The sequence below is a fragment of the Dipodomys merriami genome, unplaced genomic scaffold (genome assembly GCF_024711535.1).
Source record: "Dipodomys merriami isolate MVZ:Mamm:240054 unplaced genomic scaffold, mDipMer1.0.p SCAF_21, whole genome shotgun sequence".
NCBI classification, from domain to species: Eukaryota; Metazoa; Chordata; class Mammalia; order Rodentia; family Heteromyidae; genus Dipodomys; species Dipodomys merriami.
Window position 1 is genome coordinate 2,390,334 of NW_027203493.1, and position 19,109 is coordinate 2,409,442.

The 19,109-nt window shown below is 40.1% G+C and overlaps 1 protein-coding gene across 1 annotated transcript; it reads left to right on the forward strand.

Annotated features, from left to right (window-relative positions):
• Positions 1-15,022: 15,022 nt before the first annotated feature.
• On the forward strand, positions 15,023-15,964 carry LOC138833538 (olfactory receptor 4D11-like). Its single transcript, XM_070031815.1, has one exon. It carries the CDS (start codon positions 15,023-15,025, stop codon positions 15,962-15,964), a length of 942 nt encoding a protein of 313 aa, XP_069887916.1.
• The last annotated feature ends 3,145 nt before the right edge of the window (positions 15,965-19,109 follow it).

Below are 19,109 nucleotides of genomic sequence, written 5' to 3' on the forward strand. Positions count from 1 at the left end.
TCTCCACCAAAGAGGAGCACAGTTCGATAGGAACCCATGGAATTTTGAGACTGGAAAGATGATAGATTATTTCATCAAAAGTGACAAATTTCTCTACTGAGGAAAGCTCTCTACTGAGAACTTTCTCTACTGAGGGTGTAGAGCAGAGATGACTGTACGGGAGTTTGGAATCCTGGCTTTACTTCCTCCACAATTTGCCATCAACTAGCTCATCAGTGCGCAGCTCAGACTCCATTCTGGAGGGTGTGTTTGGCACCATTTCAAGCCCTCGGGGAGGAGGAGTGGAGGGGGCCATTACCTGGAGAAGCTACAGGACTGAAGCTAGTGTACAGCTTGCTGAGGCTGAAGTAACTGGCCATCTACCATTTCCTTCTGTTCTTGTTTTTCCTTTCTTGTTTCTGCCATCAGAAGATCCATTTGTAGCTGGCGAGTGGGAGAATCATGATTTCCCCTGGAGTTCTCACTTCACTGGAGTTTAGGTTTCTTGTGAATGGTTCTCACATGCACTCCTAGGGAACAGTGATTATAGTTATTCCCTACCGATGAAGAAATGTTGGACAGGAAGGGAGACTCATCTCTCCAAACTCACCATAGTCTGGAAGGGGATCAAACATCAGAGGTGATTCTATTTTATTCCAAACTCTACATGCCATTTGCTCAAACATACCATCCTTCCTAACCTATATACGTTATTTAATATTGTAGTAATTAACATTTAACGAATGTTAATACAACACTTCTTCACCTCAAATCTAGCATAAAGGTGACCTGTTATTTGAATAGCCATAAGTTATACAGAATGTATTTGCAGTCAGCCTAGGATAGGCCCAATCTCACTCACATCAGCAGCCCCTGCAGCGATGGATTGTGCATCAGAAATTGATGCTAGGAAAATGGAACTAGAAGGTGTAAAGTTAGATCAGATTGCATCCAGCACTCTGCATATACTAAAAGTGGAAATGCATTCATTTAGTCGGCAAATCCTTTAGTCTTGTAACACACACGTTGTAACACTTATGGCATGGTTGGGATTGGGGTATTACTAGCAATATCACACAAGTACAACAATATGTTCCCACAGGCTGAGGGAAAGTACACACATTCGAGTGTGTAAACACATGTGAGATGGAGTGTTGATACAAACAGTGGAGCTAGAACCTAGAGTTTGTCTGGAAACATTTCCTAAAAGAGGTGTAAATTTTCCTTAGTTTTGATCGATTTCCAGGAAACACAGGCAGGAAACTATACACAGGGGAGAACCCAATAATCATTCAGTGGTGAAAGTGGCGTGAGTGTGTAGAGCATGTTGGAAAATGCAGCAGGTCTGGCACTCTGTAGGCATGTGTAGAAAAGGGAAGTAAAAAATTACTAACAGGTCATTTCTTGCCTCAAAACCTTAACAAATATTGGATTATTACATTCAGTAGTGCTTATGCTTTGTTTGGTCAGTTAGGGATTGATATAAGAGTATGACCCCAATTTTCCTCCTATCTGCGATCTATTTCCTCCTGTCTATCTCCTATCTGTGAGACCTAAATATTCCACCACTGTGGGCCAGGACAATGTCCTTTGATTTCTTCCTTCCTTCCTTCCTTCCTTCCTTCCTTCCTTCCTTCCTTCCTTCCTTCCTTCCTTCCTTCCCCCCTCCCTTCCTTCCTCCCTTCCTTCCTTTCTTTTTTTTTGTCAGTCGTGGGGCTTGAACTCTGGGCGTGGGCACTGTCCCTGAGCTCTTCAGCTCAAGGCTAGAGCTCTACCACTTGAGCCACAGCACCACTTCTAGTTTTCTGGTGGTTTATTGGAGATAAGAGTCTCACGGACTTTCCTGCCCAGGCAGGCTTTGAACTGTGATCCTCAGATCTCAGTCTCCTGAGTAGCTAGGATTACAGGTGTGAGCCATGGATGCCTGGCTTCCTTTGATTTCTTTACCTTCCATTCTCATCTGAGTATTTAGTACTAGAGGTTGAGGAATGCTCTGAGAAGTGGTGTGGGGGATTTTGGGATCCTCACACTCATGAGGAATAGAAAGGCACAGTGGCTTTCTTTTGAGAATCGGTCATGCTCTTTCCCACTGTGAACGACCACTGCAGTGAGGCTCTGCTTTCCTGAGAACAATGCCTGTTTGGTTTATATATAGATCTATCTGTCTGTCTGTCTGTCTGTCTGTCTGTCTGTCTGTCTGTCTGTCTATCTATCTATCTATCTATCTATCTATCTTTCTATATGATACTACATTTGTTTCAAGAAAGTTCTATGATTATAATTACCTGTTCTATCTATGTATAACATAGACAATGAACGTTTATTGTAATATCTACAGATGTATGAATAACTAGATTGAAGTTGAGAACATTATAATAAATAAATTGAACCAGACAGAGAAAGCTAAGAGGACCATGTTCTAATATTTGGAAACTAATACAAGTTGACCTGAATGTATAATAGTGAGTAACAGAGGTTTGGGAGGCTGTGTGTGTGTGAATGAATGTGTAGGTGCATGGAGGTAAATGTTTGTCTAGTGTGCGTACATAGGTAAAGGGATATTGAGTTTGACAAGTGCATATTGTATTCATATGTGGCCATATCATGTGAAATTCCCTTGATAGGTAGAATTAGCATATGTTAATAAAATGAAAATTATAATGCATATATGCATAAATGAGACTGTATTGTGCTTGTAGTCTTTTAAAAAGTAATTGATATGTGCAAATTAAAGGGTATAATGCCTCAGATATTTTGGTAAAGAAATACAGATAACTTTGAGTGGCATAAAGGCTATGATAAGGTATATGATTATGTCCGACAATAATAAAAACTAGTATTTTTTGAGTTTTCTATATATGTAACATGCGATTTAAAGTTAATTTGTTTCATTCTTATGTCCACTCATTAGATACATGGTAGTGGTAATCCTATTTTTCACAAATACCTCACGCAGCTCTGGAGTGGAAGAGATGGGAACAGAAGGAAAGAGAGTTGTCTTTTTACCCTACATCATCATAGATGGTCACGGTGCGTGCTGTAAGGCCATTTGAAAAAGTCTGTCTGCAGAAAAGCATTTTCCAGAAGGCCTCTTTACAGTGCTTTTAGTGTGCAGCGCTTTCACCAATGCACAACCCACAGGGACTTGATAAATGCATGAGCACCTCTCCCACAACCCAGGCACCATTTTATGATTAAAAAATAGGATTAATATGACTTTTCCTCTCCAATATTTGGCACTTACCTTCCCTGTGTTGGTCCTTGGGGTGGCCATCTTTGGACTGAAGCATTTGCTAGACCTGAGAATCATAGTGAAAGTCAAAATTGGTTATATAGAACCGCAAAAACATCTCGTCTCCATTGTACCATGCATAGTGCTTAGAGTTCTTCCTGAAACTCCAGCTAAAACTCATATGCTAGGAGGTACTGTGCATATCAACTGGCATCATTAAGTCCTGAAAATTTTTGTTTCTGAACAGTAAAATATTTTGAGGAATTCAATATCTTCTTGTCCTTGCTCCATTTTCAGGAGACAAAGGAACTGTGTCTCAAGCATTCACATCTTTAAGGTTTTTCTACTTGTGGATTGATGGCTAAGAGACTCTTATTGTTTGAGAAAGTGGAAGTAGGTAGATGATTCCAGTTTTGGTGATGCAATTTCAGTAGAATTATTAAATTAATGTCACCAAAATATGCACCCACACAGGCACACACACATAGGGACAAGTTTTGCTTGATGCAATAGACTCTTTAGAAGTAATATAAGAAATCTAACCAAATTATGTCTTTAGTATTTCTCCACTGGGTCCCTGCACCATGATTTAGTCTCTTAGTCCCAGGCCAATTATGAGAGTTAGCTAAAGGATTATTTTGGGGCATGGAGATGGGAAACAAGTGGCGAATAGTCATGTAGGAATCTATACTGCAACATGTTTTTTAGATGAGAACGGAATTGAAAGAGTAGAGTCCCATCAGATCTGTGAATAGAAGGCCAGAACTCACATTCACTGAGAAAGGAAATTAATAATGTCATAGGAGCACTGACATTTCTAACATATTTCAAACACAGAAGAAAAAACCCCAGTATTGACTCAAAAATGTTAGGGTACCAGGTATGAAATAGTGAAACAGACATACCTATACCCTCGTGGAATGCACTTTCTAGTGGGAAGATACTGTGCGTTTACTAAGAAAAATAACTACAGAGACTATTAGAATGGGAAAAGAAATATGGAGGAAAACAAAGCAGGGCAAAGGACAGAAAGTAATTAGTGAAAGTCTACAGTTTCTGAAAGGATGATGATGAGGGCATGGTGAGTTGAAATAAAACTTTATCAGCATAAATTAGTTACACAAGAAGAGTTTTCACTGTGATCTTTTTATACAAGTGTATAATGTGTATCAATCAAGCACATTCCCTCTACCCCTCTCCCTTTCCCTACTCCCCATTTAAAACAACTTTGGCAGGTTTTGTTATTCTGTGTGTGTGTGTATGTATGTGTGTGTGTGTGTGTGTGTGTGTGTGTGTGTGTCGTGGGGCTTGAACTCTAGGCCTGGTTACTGTTCCTGAGCTCTTCAGCTCAAGGCAAGTGCTCTTCCACTTGAGCCACAGCGCCACTTCCAGTTTTCTGGTGGTTTATTGGAGATAAGACTCTCATGGACTTTCCTGCCCCGGCTGGCTTTGAACTGAGATCCTCAGATCTCAGCCTCCTGAGCAGCTAGGATTACAGGCATGAACCACCAGTGCCAGGCTCTTTTTTTTTTTTTTATCATATATGTGAATAAACTACTTTTACCATACAGATCATCCCTCCTGCCCCTTTTCCATCTACCTTCTCAGCTCTGCTGATACCCACTCCTCAACCAGACCTGTTCTACTCTCTTGTCATCTATGTTTTCAGTGTGTATTAATTGTGCCAACAGGGTTTCACCATGGTATTTCGGATGTGCATATATTTGATTTTAATCAGATAATTCTTTGTTGCTTTCTCTTTCCTTGTCCTCTTATTCTTCCCTTGGACAACAGCATTCACTGAAATTCCTTTACTTACTTTGTACATGGCTGTGTTAAATTTTGATATTAGTCTCCATCACTTATTTTTTCTCTCTTTTTCCCTCTTTATTCCCCTAAACAATCACATGTTTAAAAATCAGTGCCAGGCGCTGGTGGCTCACACCTATAATCCTAGCTACTCAGGAAACTGAGATCTGAGGATCGAGGTTCAAAGCCAGCCCCAGCAGGAAAGTTCATGAGAACCCACATTGAATAGCTGGTAAGGATTTTTCTCCCATTCTGTGGGTTCTGTGGGCTCATGAGTTCTTCAACTAACCACCAGAAAACCGGAAGTGGCATTGTGACTCAAGTGGTAGAGCCCTTGCCTTGAGCTGAAGAGTTGAGGGATAGAGCTTAGTCCCAGACTTCAAGCCCCATGACTGACAAAAAAAAAAAAAAAAAAAAAAAAAAATCGTGTGTGTGTGTGTGTGTGTGTGTGTGTGTGTGTGTGTGTCCATGAATCTGAGTTTTGTAGCTAAACTAATAATCAATGGTCTATATATATGTAACATTTTTTAAGTTATTCATCTTTGTGGATCACCTCTGTTGATTCCACCATTTATATGGTTAATGTGAGCAGTATTGTAATAAGCAGGCAGGCAGACATTTTCCTTGCATATCAACTTACACTCTCTCAGATATATCCCAATAATGGTAAGCAGGGTCAGCATGTAGATCTATTGTTAAGGTTTTGAGAAATCTCAATACTGATTTTCATAATCATCATAATAAACGAATTTACATTCCCACCAACAGGGTATGGAAATTCCTTTCTCCTGTCATCCTCATCAGCGTTTGCTGTTTTTTGTTTGTTTTTTTTTTTTTTTTTTGTTTTTGCTATTCTGATTGGGCTAAGATAGAATATTAGTGTAGTTTTAACTTGCATTTCCTTTCTGGATGGATAAGGATGTTGAATAGGTTTTCATGTGTCCTGGGAGAACTGGCCAATTCACTTGCCCACTTATTAATTTGCTCATTTATTCTTTCACTGTTTCATTCTTAAGCTGTTTTGTATATTCTGGATATTAATTTTTTTGTCCATTGAATAGCTGGTGAAGATTTTTCTCCCATTCTGTGGGTTGCTTTTGGTCTTGGTAATTGTTTCTTTGCATTCAGAAGCTTTTAAAAATTTGATCTAGTCCCATTTATCAAATTTTACTCTTTTTATGGGCAAGCACTATTCAAAAATAATTACTGGACTGGGAAGGTGGCTCAATGGTAGAGTGCTTGCCTTGCATGCACGAGGCCCTGGGTTCTATTCCTCAGCACCACATAAGCAGAAAGAGCCAGAAGTGGTGTTGTGGCTCAAAGTGGTAGAGCGCTAATCTTGAGCTGAAGAGCTGAGGGACAGTGCCCAGGCCCAGAGTTCAGGCCCCATGACCTGAAAAAAAATGACCTGTGCCTGTAACTTCCACATGCTTCATATGTTTTCTACATTAGATTCAAGTTTCAGGCCATTCATTGAGTTCTATGGAGGTGATCTTGGCCAAGTTCCAGTCTCCTACCACCACAAATTATGAAATGGTTGTCTTGTCTCCAGTATGTACTTTTGGCTCTTTTGTCAAAAGAGCTGGTTGTAGTTGTGTGGCTTATTCCTGGGTCTTCTATATCATTCATCTCTTTATGTCTGTCTTTGCCCCTTGTCCCCCCAGTACCTTGCTGTTTTTGCTAGTATGGCTTTGTAGTATAATTTGAAGTCTGTGTATTGTAATTCTTTTCTTACGGTTACTCTCCCTACTGGAGATCTTGTAGGGAACATTGTGAAAACCCTTCTTGTATAACTAATATAGGCTAATAAAAAGGTTTTGTTAACTCACCACTCTCTCACCATCATTTCATAAATTGTAGACTTTTGCCAATTACTCTCTGTCCTATACCCTGCTTTGCTTTCCTCCATATTGTTTTCCTCTAATTAAATGCATGGTCTCTTCCCACTAGAAAGTGCATTCCATGAAGTTATAGGTATGTCTGTTTCACTATTTCATACTTGGTACCATAACATTTTTGAGTAAATACTAGAGTTTGTCTTTTCTGTGTTTGAAATATGTTAGAAATGTCCATGCTTCTATGACATTACTAATTTCCTTTCTCGGTGAATGTGAATCTGGCCTATTCAACAGATCTGATGGAACTTTACTCTTTAAATCACATTCTCATCTAAAAAAATATGCTGCAATGTAGATTTTGATTTCTCCTAAGCAAAATTCAATGTGTACTCCAATGGTCCTTCTGCATTCCTTTTTATATTTCATGTCAATATTGAGAGCTTGTATAGTTGGTGAAACTATTCATCAACTCTGTCTCTTTTTAATCCTGTGCGTGTTTGTCCCTTCCATTTGTTGGCTGTATTCCTCTCTTTGTATCTGGTGCTTTTCATTGAAGATGGAATAGGATGGCTGAGAAATAAAAAGCAGACCTAAGGATTCACTTAATCTTGGAATCCTAGACTCAGATTTCATGGCATTCGAAATAGCAACAAATGCCTGGCTCCAGTAGCTCACCCCTGTAATCCTAACTACTCAGGAGGCTGAGATCTGAGGATCACAGTTAGAAGTCAGTCTAGGTGAGCCAGGCAAGTCTGAAACTCTTATCTCCAATAAACTACAAAAAGAGCTGGAAGTGGAGCTGTGGCTCAAGCAGAAAATACTAACTCAAGGGGCAATGCCAGGCCCTGAATACAAGCCCCAGGACAGCTCTGTCAACTACCAGGACCTTGCTTCAAACATTTTTTTTTCCTATGGATCAATAAGGTAAATTTATATATAGCCCAAAATGCTGGGTGAACAGTTTTGACAGATTACCTCTACCTGTCTGTGACCTTAATTCTGTACAGCTCTCCTGAGGGTAAAGGTTTTATATAACATACATAGAAGGTAGAGATTAACAAGTTACAGGTGTTCATTTCTAAGGTTCACCTCACCTGTGATGTGTTGTATAGATGGACATGCGGGTTACTGGAGACATAATTATTGTCTGCTTGAAAAGAAAATGAAAGAAAGTGTTTAGGGGCATATTCTCTTGTTCTAGCTTTTTGAGAGCTTGCAATACACACACACACATAGATAATAATATATATGTATATAGGATGCATATGTGTGCAATATATACCATTATATGGTTTAAGTAGCTAATATGTAGTTTCAAAAAATGAATATAGACCCTGTAGGTTTTTCAGAAATGATACATGGCATGTTTTTTTTTAAACAAAGAGCTGATTAAGTTAGGGATAATAGGATTTACTTTTTTCTCAGACGTTAGATAATCTGGACACAACCCAAAATGTGGCTGCTCTCCATAATGACTCCTTGTGTTTACACATTTGCATATATATTAGCAACAATCTATTTAATAAGTCCCACTGAAACTCCATGACTACCAGGGAAACTAGCCACTTGATTTCTACTTCCATGTCCAAAAATAATCTTTCAGCCAACTCTTGTAATCAGCCTGGGACTAAGGGACTAGAACATGGCGTCAGGTACCCAGTGGAGAATTGTTGAATGCAGAAATTGGATAGATTTTGTCTATTGCCTCTAAAGAATTTAGACACCTACTGATATCTGTGTGTGTATGTCTTATGTGTGTTTGTGCTGTTTGGCTTCTATTAATTTAATAATTCCCACTAAAATTGCATCACCCAAACTGGAATCAGACACATACTTTCACTTTCTTGAACAAGAATATTTCCTTGGCCATTCTCACATTTAGCCTGGAGATAAAATAATTGAACATTAGACTGAGACGCAAGTGGAGGAACCTTACAGATGGAATTCCTGACTATTTTTTGCCTTCTGAAAATGGAGGATATTAAGATATTTAAAACAGGAGCTGGTGGCTCATGCCTATAATCCTAGCTACTCAAGAGTCTGAGATCTGAGGATCACAGTTAAGCCCAGGCAGGAAAGTTAATGAGACTATCTCCAATTAACCACCAGAAAGTAGAGCTATGGCTCCAAGTGGTAGAGTGCTTGTTGTAAGCAAAAAGAGCTCAGGGATAGTACCCAGGCCCTGAGTTCAAACCCATGACCGATGGAGGAAAGAAAAGATATTTAATACCCCCCAAGAAATAAAATTTTCAGGAATTAATAATGCCAGTTGATATGCACAGTGCCTCTTAGGAAATGAGTTTTAGATGGAGTTTCAGGAAATAAGTAAGAACTCTAAGCACAAGCCCGGGTTAAGGCTATGCATGGTACAATGGGGATGAGATGTTTCTGTGGTTCTGTGTAAACGATTTGGCTTTCACTATTATTCCCAGGTCTAGCAAGTGCTTTAGTCCAAAGATGGCCACTCCACAGACAAGCACAGGAAAGGTAAGTGTAAAATACTGGGGGAGGGGAAGCTGTGTTAATCATTTTTAAATGATAAAATGATGGCTTGGTTGTAAAAGAGCTGCTCATGAATTTACCAAGTCCCTGTGGGTTGTGTATTGGTGGAAGCAGTTGCACACTAAAATCACTGTAAAGAGGGTTTCTGGAAAATGCTTTTCTGCAGACAGACTTTTTCAAATGGCCTTACAGCACGCACCGTGACCATCTATGATGATGTAGGGTAAAAAGACAACTCTTTCCTTCTGTTCCCATCTCTTCCACTCCAGAGCTGCGTGAGGTATTTGTGAAAAATAGGATTACCACTACCATGTATCTAATGAGTGGACATAAGAATGAAACAAATTAACTTTGAGCATGTTATATATACAAAGAACAGTACAAATCCTAGCTTTTATTATTGTCAAAAATGATCATGGGCATTGTATTATAGTTCTTATACTATTCAAATTTATCTGTGCTTTTCTGCAAAAATATCTCAGTTTTCATCATGTAGTATATCTTTTAATTTCTTTTTTATTTTTATTTTTATTTTTTATTGTGAACATACTGTACAGAGGGGTTACAATTAGATGGGCAAGATAATGAGTACATTTCTTATCAAGCATTGTAGCCTCCTCCTTTGTTTACCCTTCCCATCCCTTCCTATCCCTTCCCTCCCGCAAGTTGTAAAGTTTGTTTTCGACATGACAACTTGTACTTCTCATTGTTGCAACGGGTCCACCTGTATCCTTACTTAACGACTTGTTTTTCCCCTTCCCCTCCACAAATTATACCGACATCAAATACAGTGAAAGCAGGGGTTATACTGTGGGGGAGGGACATACAAAGCAACAAAAAATAATCTTATAATTGCATTAGAAACAAATGCATGAAAGAAAAAAAACATTTAAAATACATATCTTAGGATTCATTTTCCTAACATCACCTTATCTGACCTTTTCTGCTTGACTCATACATATACTAAATATTGCAAATAAGGGAAACCATGGGACCGATATTTCTTTGGGCTTGGCTTACTTCACTTAATACAATTTTATCCAAGCCTTTCCATTTCCTAACAAATGGGTCAATGTCATTCTTTCTGATGGAGGCATAGAATTCCGTTGTGTATATATACCACATTTTCTTGATCCATTCATCTACTGAGGGGCATCTGGGTTGGTTAATTTCTCAAATCATTTACTTTTTTAGACTATAAGCATTTTACAACATAGTCTAGTTTATAGTAGACATTTTACTTTATCATTTTAAATTTTTATTAGCATATATACATTCTACATTTTAATGGGGTTCCAACACAATATTTCCCCATATGCATACAGCGTGCAGTTATCAGATATACTCTTCCTTTACTGATGCAACATGCACGCACCCACACACCCACACATACACACAAGCCTTTTCAAATCTTTAAATCACTATTTTGCCATCAGGTTATTTTTAAAAATTTTCCAAATATGAGAATACAATATTTACTCTTTCTCTATCTGTATTCTTTTTTTTTTTTTTTTTTTTTTTGGTCAGTTGTGGGGATTGAACTCTGGGCCCACAGTGCCACTTCTGGTTTTCTGGTGGTTAATTGGAGATAAGAGTCTTACAGACTTTCCTTGCCCAGGCTGGCTCTAAACTGCAGTCCTCAGATCTCAGCCTCCTGAGTAGCTAGGAGTATAGGCATGAGCCACCAGTGCCTGGCTCTGTCTGTATTCTTTTATTTAATATAGTATCCTGAACTTCCATTGACTTGATTTGTCCGTAGATATGTAAGCATTGTAATAAAGGTTCATTGTCTATGCACAAGATGGAACAAATAATCATAATTACAAAAGTTACTTAAAATGATTCAACACATCTTATATAAACATGCCTTATTCTTGTGAAACCAGTGTCTCCCATTGTTGTATCATTCAAAGAGAGAAAGAGGATCTGGGTGCAGATGGCTCACACCCCGAATCCTAGCTACTCAGGAGACTGAGAGTTGAGAATCACAGTTCAAAGACAGTCCATGTAGGAGAGTCTGTGAGACTCTTATCTCCAATTAACCACCAAAAATCCAGGAATGGAGCTATGGTTAAAGTAGTAGAGTATTAGCCTTTAGTAAAAATGTTCAGGCCCTGAATTCAAGCCTTAAGACTCAGGACCAGCAGAGAGAGAAGTGGGGAGGGAAGGAGGGATGGAGGGAGGGAGAGTGAGAGAGGGAGGGAGGGACAGGAAGAGGGAGAAGAGAGAGAGAGAAAGAGAGAGAGAGAGAATGTCGAGGAAGACCATAAAATTTCACCATTCCATTTTAGAAAACCCTTTAATGTATGCTACTAAGTACATGAATCAGAGTTGAGGGGAAATAAACATCTTCTCACATTGTGGCAACCATGGTGCATTTTCCAGTGTTCTCCATATGGTTATGCTATTTTCATCATGGATGGCCATGTGTGAATTCTTTCCTTTTTACATTTTCCTGCTTCTGGGAAATTGATGAAATGGAATGAAACTTTAACCTCTATAAGAAACTTGCCCAGACTAACCCTAGCTCTAGCTCTGACGTTGGTATTAGCGCTATACTTCACTTGTGTTTATACACTTGGACGTTTGTACCGTGCCTCAGACTGAAAACTGCTGGAGACTAGAACTTTGCTGAACGTGTGTGTATATTGCTAGTGCTAGTGCAATACCAACCATGCCATAAGGGTTAGGAAGTGTGCATTACAGGATAAGAAGATTCGTTGACGCCGGGCGCTGGTGGCTCACGCCTGTAATCCTAGCTACTCAGGAGGCTGAGATCTGAGGATTGCGGTTCAAAGCCAGCCTGGGCAGGAGAGACCGTGAGACTCCTATCTCCAATAAACCACCAGAAAACCGGAAGCGGCGCTGTAGCTAAATGAATGCAGTTCCACTTTCTGATACATGCAAGGTCCAACATGTCATTGGATTCTAATGTCAAGGAATTGACTTTCATTTTCTCAGCATCAATTTTTGCTGCACAAGCTCACCGCAGATCTAAGGGAGTGTGGGCTGATCTATGCTGGCTCCTGTTTTATCTGGAAACTTCCTGACTGCTTTTTTGTTGTTGTTTATTTTTTTAAATTATCTTCAAGTAGTTGTACAAAGGAGTTGCCATTTAACAAGGCAGTTTATGAATACAACGCATCTTGGCCAATGCCCTTTCAACATTCTCACTCATTGCTCCCTTACCTTACCTTTCTTGATTTTGTAGGAAACACATTGGATTCTTAACTACATTCCTTCCCCCTTGTCATTATGAACATATAAAAACACGTATAAAGTCCTGTGAATTGTATGTTATTCATCTCACCAGACAAATCGAAGCTTGTTTGGTTGAAGCACAAAGTGCTTTATAAGTAGTAATGTACTTGACAATATTGAGAGGTTCACTATGAAATGCCGATCACCTACGTTGCTTTGAGTTCTTTTTTTTTTTTTTTTTTTTTGTCAGTCGTGGGGCTTGAACTCTGGGTCTGAGTGCTGTCCCTCAGCTCTTCAGCTCAAGGCTAGCGCTGGACCACTTGAGCCACAACGCCTCTTCCAGTTTTCTGGTGGTTTATTGGAGATAAGAGTTTCAGGGACTTTCCTGCCCTGGCTGGCTTGGAACTGTGACCCTCAGATGTCAGCCTCCTGAGTAGCCAGGATTATAGGCTCCCGGCTTTGAATTCTTTTTAGAGAAATTATATTCTGCTTCATGCTTGTATGCTTAAAGTGAAGAAGAAAGTGTGTAGCTTTTTCTAAACATAGCCTTTTCTTGGTTTCTGCTACCTTTATCCTCTTACTGAGATAAAGAAAGCATTCTGATTATTCAATGCTTAAACAATGACTATATGTTGAAGGAGATGGAATGTGGGCTTTGGGATGGAATAGAGTTACATGTTCAGTTTACAGATGTTGTGAGTCTGGAGAAATGAGATCTCTTTGTTGATCATTGTTCTTCATTCGTAGGAAAGAGCTGAAAACCATTTTTCCCTGTGAGGAGAGGAGAACCAATCATAAGACTCTTTGTGTCTTAAGAGGTGAAGACTCCAGAGGGCATCGGGAAGCTCACCTCCAAATGGATCTACTGATGGTGGAGACAGGAGCAGAAAAGAGAGTCAGGAAAGGGGGAAAAAGCAGATCTCCAGTTAGTTCTGACATGGAGAACTATGCCCTTCTTCAGTCCTATAGTTTCCCAAGTTTATATCAGCCTTAGGTCAGGCTCTTCTTTCTCCTTGCTGGTTCAAACATGCACTATCCACATCATGCGGAACTGAGTCTAGGCCTCCACTGATAAGCTAGATGATGGCAAAACATGGGGGATATAGAGCTGTGACCCCAAATGCCCAGTATAGTCAGCTCTGTTCTACATCCTGCTGCCTCCTGGCATGTAGAGAAGTTCTCCATTTTGAAAACAATATTATCTTTCTAATTTCTGAAAGTCCATAGGTACTTATTCAAGTGTGTTTTTATTAAGTGTAAAAAAATTGAAAATAACAACAACAACAATAATAGCAAACCAGGGACAGTTATAGCAGAAATAAGAAGCTGCAGATGGTGTTTCCACTCTATGCTTTTATCAAAGCCAGAATCATTTCCCCACAAAACAGCATAACTAAAAAGATGATGAAGAAATCTTAATCAAGGGAATACAAACAAAAGTTTTAGTAACTTGGACATTTTTGTACCAAAAGCATCCAATTTATCCAATTCTGTATATATGTATATATTATATATATATGTATTTTTTTTCTTTCTTTTTTTTTGGTAGGTCCTGGGGCTTGAACTCTGGGCTTGAGCACTGTCCCTGCGCCCTTCAGCTCAAGGCTAGCGCTCTACCACTTGAGCCACAGTGCCACTTCTGACTTTTTTTCTTTTTGCTTATGTGGTGCTGGAGAATCCAACCCAGGGCCTCATGCATGCAAGGCAAGCGCTTTACCACTGAGCCACCTTCCCAGCCCTGATTTTTAAAATTAATTTTTATTGTAAAGTTGATGTACATAGGTCAGATAAGAAGCATGTTTCTTTTTGAACAGTGTCACCTCTTCCCTTATTTTCTCCCAATTTTTCCCTTCCCAACTCCCCTCCCCCTGGTATACTGACCTTTTAAAAATATGCTATGTAACTCTTACAACTTAGGAAAACATACTAAGTTTTCCTTTCCAGAAGAATTTTATAGGAAAAGAACTATTGTTTTAGAAAATTATTTATTTTTATTGTTATTATAAAAGTCATAAGTTAGTTACATAAGTCAGGTAAGGAGTACATTTCTTTCTAGTCAATGTCCACCCTTTCCTCCCACTCTCCCAGTTGTTTTCCTCTCATCCTCCAAGTTGTATAGTTGATGTTCATTGTATTGTGTAGTGAGTAGCACTGCTGCATTTGTTTACTCTCTGTCCCTCCATTTCTGTGACCTTCCCTTTCCCTCCCAAAGAAAGATAAATCACAAACAAGACAACAAGAAAGGAAAAGAACTATGGAATGTTTTCCCATGTGACAACTTGATTTAATTACAAAACTGCTTGTGATGCTATTTTGCTTGGACCACTCAACAAATTGCAAACACTACATCCACTCAGGAAAGCATCTTACAAGGGTTCTAGGTGCTCAGGAGAACAAGGGAAATAAGAGTTCCTTCATAAGACATACCCTGAAATCCACCAGCAAGCAGGAGGATGCGCCCATGGCCATGGATAACTGCACCAGGGTCAAAGAGCTTGTTTTCCTTGGCCTGAGCCAGAGTCAAGAGGTGAGCTTGCTCTTATTCCTTTTCCTCCTGCTGGTGTACGTGACAACTCTCCTGGGAAACCTGCTCATCATGGTCACCGTGACCTGGGACTCTCGCCTTCACACCCCCATGTACTTCTTGCTCCGCAACTTGTCTGTTGCCGACATCTGCTTCTCCTCCATCACGGCCCCCAAGGTGCTGAGAGACCTCCTCTCGGTGAGGAAGACCATCTCCTTCGACGGCTGCCTCGCTCAGATGTTCTTCTTCCACCTGATCGGGGGAGTGGATGTGTTCTCTCTGTCGGTGATGGCCTTGGATCGCTACATCGCCATCTCCAAGCCGCTGCACTACGTGAGCATCATGAGCAGGGGGCGCTGCACGGCCCTCATCGCGGCCTCCTGGGTGGGGGGCTTTGTCCACTCCATCGTGCAGATCTCCCTCCTGCTCCCACTGCCCTTCTGTGGGCCCAACGTTCTGGACACTTTCTACTGTGATGTCCCCCAGGTGCTCAAACTTGCCTGCACGGATACCTTTCTTCTGGAGATCCTGATGATCTCCAACAATGGCTTGCTCACTACTCTGTGGTTTATCTTCCTGCTGGTGTCCTACACCGTCATCTTGATGATGTTGAGGTCTCACACTGGAGAGGGGAGGAGGAAAGCCATCTCCACCTGCACCTCCCACATCACCGTGGTGACCCTGCATTTTGTGCCCTGCATCTATGTGTATGCCCGGCCCTTCACTGCCCTCCCCACTGACAAGGCCATCTCTGTCACCTTCACTGTCATCTCCCCTCTGCTGAACCCCTTGATCTACACTCTGAGGAACCAGGAGATGAAGTCAGCCATGAAGAGGCTCAGGAGAAGACTTGGGCCTTCTGATGGAAGAGATCAGTAGCTCCCTCTTATCGCCATCTTTGAAAATGCTGGCACATCAAGTTGATGCTATTTATTAGTGGATTTGCAACCGATGACCTGCTTCTTTTGGAATATAACTGAAAAGATATCCTGAAAGATTCCAGTCCAGCATATCATAAAAGTAAAAGTGTCATGTCAGAGAAGACTATAAAGGAATAGATTTTTACCAGTAGCGATGTTTATGGTCTGTCTTTGCATTACAAACTTGGTTGAAATAAAGAAAATTGAATAAAAAATCCAGAGACATTTCTACCATGTTCTTGCATCCTTAGGAGAGAGGGACTAAGCCATGCGTTCATATTGCATACAGCTTGTGTTTGGGGACTCTAGGATGTCTGCCACGATGTAGTCACAGCCTAATGAAGTCATCATAGGCAATAAGTTCCCCCCTTAATTCTCCTAAATAAATTACTCTCACCTGAGCTATATTCCAAATCTAATAGAATAGAAGGACAGGCTAGGATAAGATAGGAAGAATCATACCTAGAAATGAGTGTCCACAACTACAACCATCAGATCTTTGACAAAGTTGCCAGTGTGTGTGTGTGTGTGTGTGTGTGTGTGTGTGTGTGTGTGTGTGTGTGTTTTGGAAAAGAGTCTCATCAACAAATGGTGCTGAGAAAACTGGATATCTAAATCCCTGCTTCTCATCTTGTTTAAAAAAAGAAGTGGGCTGGGAAGGTGGCTCGGTGGTAGAGTGCTTGCCTTGCATGCATGAGGCCCTGGATTTGATTCCTCAGCACCACATAAGCAGAAAAAGCCAGAAGTGGCGCTGTTGCTCAAGTGGTAGAGCACTAGGCTTAATTAAGTTGAAGAGCTGAGGGACATCGCCCAGGCTCAAAGTTCTGGCCCCATGACTGGCAAACTCCACCCCCCCAAAACAAAACAAAATAAAACAAAACAAAAACAACAAAAGAAGAAATGAAATCAATTTGAAAAAACAACAAAGGCCTTAAGGTAGGACCTGAAACTTTGAAAGTGGGGAAATCTTCGAAGTCATAGGTGTTGTGGTCTGAAAATAAAAGGTAATATTTGATTGAGGTATTTAGGCCATGTAAAAGTTAGAAACCTCTGCTTTTCAATAGTGGATGATTTTGTAGCTTTGTTTTTGTGGTTATAAAGTCAAACTGTAACATCGCTCCTGCTACTAACTAAATGCATCATTCCCATCTTGTGTTCCAATCTCCAAGCTTCCCGTCGACAGCCCTTAGGCTAAAGGCCCTGGCGGAAATTGTAAAAAAAACTTCTGGAGTGACCATTGGTCAAAATGCACAAGGAGCCCAACTGCGCATGCTCAAGCCTTCCCGCCTCCACCGTGCGGGTCAAAACTGCTTAAAAGATGGCACTGGCTGATATCTGGGGCGGTGCTCCAAGATCCCATCAGCGCTTTGTTCTTTCGCTCAGATAAAATTCTGATAAACCCCAGTTTATCAGTGGTTTTGGGGTCTTACCGTCTATTGATTCTTGACATTGAATTAAATTGAAACTGCCATTGCCTGAGGCAGTTGTTGGCAATTTCCTTCAACGTAGCAATGTTATTTCCCAAGAAAGTCAGATGTTAACCTTACTTGATCATATTGTAGAAATTTATGGCTGTAGAATTTCCTTAAGAACTCAGACTTCCTAGAAAGCAATCATGTAATCAAAACGGGGAAGGAACAGATAAAAAAAAAAAACCCAGTAAAATTTGTGCTTTACCCCTTTAATTCCAGCATTTAAGAGGCTGTTTGTTACAGAAGGTTTGTATGTTGTGGGTCAGTTGAGCTATATAGAAAGACCCTGTCTCAAATGGTGAGACCAGTGACAAAGGGGATCTAATATAACAGCAAAACTCACAAGACAATATGTTAGAAATGATCTGTTTAACTTGGGGGGGGGATTGGAGGAGGAGGGAAAGAAGGAGAAAAATTATGGAGGGGGGTAACAAGTTCGACAAGAAATGTACTCACTACTTACATAACTGTAACCCTTCTGTACGTCACCTTGACAATGAAATTAAAATAAAAAAGAGAATGGAGTCAAATGGAAATCACATAAAAGACCCTCTTTCAAAAACAATTTTCTTTTTTTTGTTTTTTTATTTTTCAAAAACAATTTTCATTGAAGAAAATAATAAAGTTTACTTTTTCTACTTATTAATAAGTGGCATGCCTAGAAGTGATTGATCGAAGTGGTAAGGGAGTAAATTATTTTGTTTTCATTTTTTATCATTTACTATGTCTAGCTGGATGGACCATCCCAAATAGACAATAAATAACAAATAAAAGCTACTAAAGATTATTAATGTAAATAAATAAAAGCGATTAGAAAAGAACCAGAGTTCCTTGGAGAAGTGACTAATAGCAGGTCTAGGTCAGGGAATATATAGAACATAAACCTGGAGCATCTTGTTACTTCCTTGCTTTCAAGGAAGTAACAAATAAACAAAACAATGGGTCTCAAGAGATGGCTAAAATGCCTCCCAATGGCATAAGCAGACACAACCCAAGCCTCAAAGAATATTATTCAGTGTCAGATCATTACCTAATGTATATAATACCCATGTGTCCATACTGATACAAATAAATGGTTGAGCATATAAATAACTAGAGCATAATGGAGTCTCACACATAGAGGGATTCCAAATAATTTTTGTAGATTCTCTACCATCAAGTCCCAACTACTTATGAGAAAGTTATGAACAGTAATCTCGACCCCGGCCTGAAGTTTACATACAAAAATGAAGAAAGGATGAACCTGAAGAACAATACTACTCCAGGCTGGTGTTCAAAGCTAATTTGTATCATTGATAGTGGCATTCATGGAATATGCTCTTTGAGATGATGTGGTGCAAATGACACTTTTGCTCTGCATCCCTTCTCCTAAAGACCTGCAACCTGTCTGACCCTGAGAAAAGTCCTGAGAATAGTTGAGAAACATTCTTTATAGAATTCTTCATAAAATTCTTTTTTTTTTGGGTCCGGTCGTGGGGCCTGAACTCTGGGCCTGGGTGCTGTCCCTCAGCTCTTCAGCTCAAGGCTAGTGCTCTACCACTTGAGCCACAGCGCCACTTCCGGCTTTTTTCTTTTTGCTTATGTGGTGTTGAGGAATCAGACCCAGGGCCTCATGCATGCAAGGCAAGCGCT

What these genes read in the sequence shown, in the direction of transcription:
- LOC138833538 (XM_070031815.1), top strand. Translation starts at nt 15,023, where the DNA reads ATGGCCATGGATAACTGCACCAGGGTCAAAGAGCTTGTTTTCCTTGGC.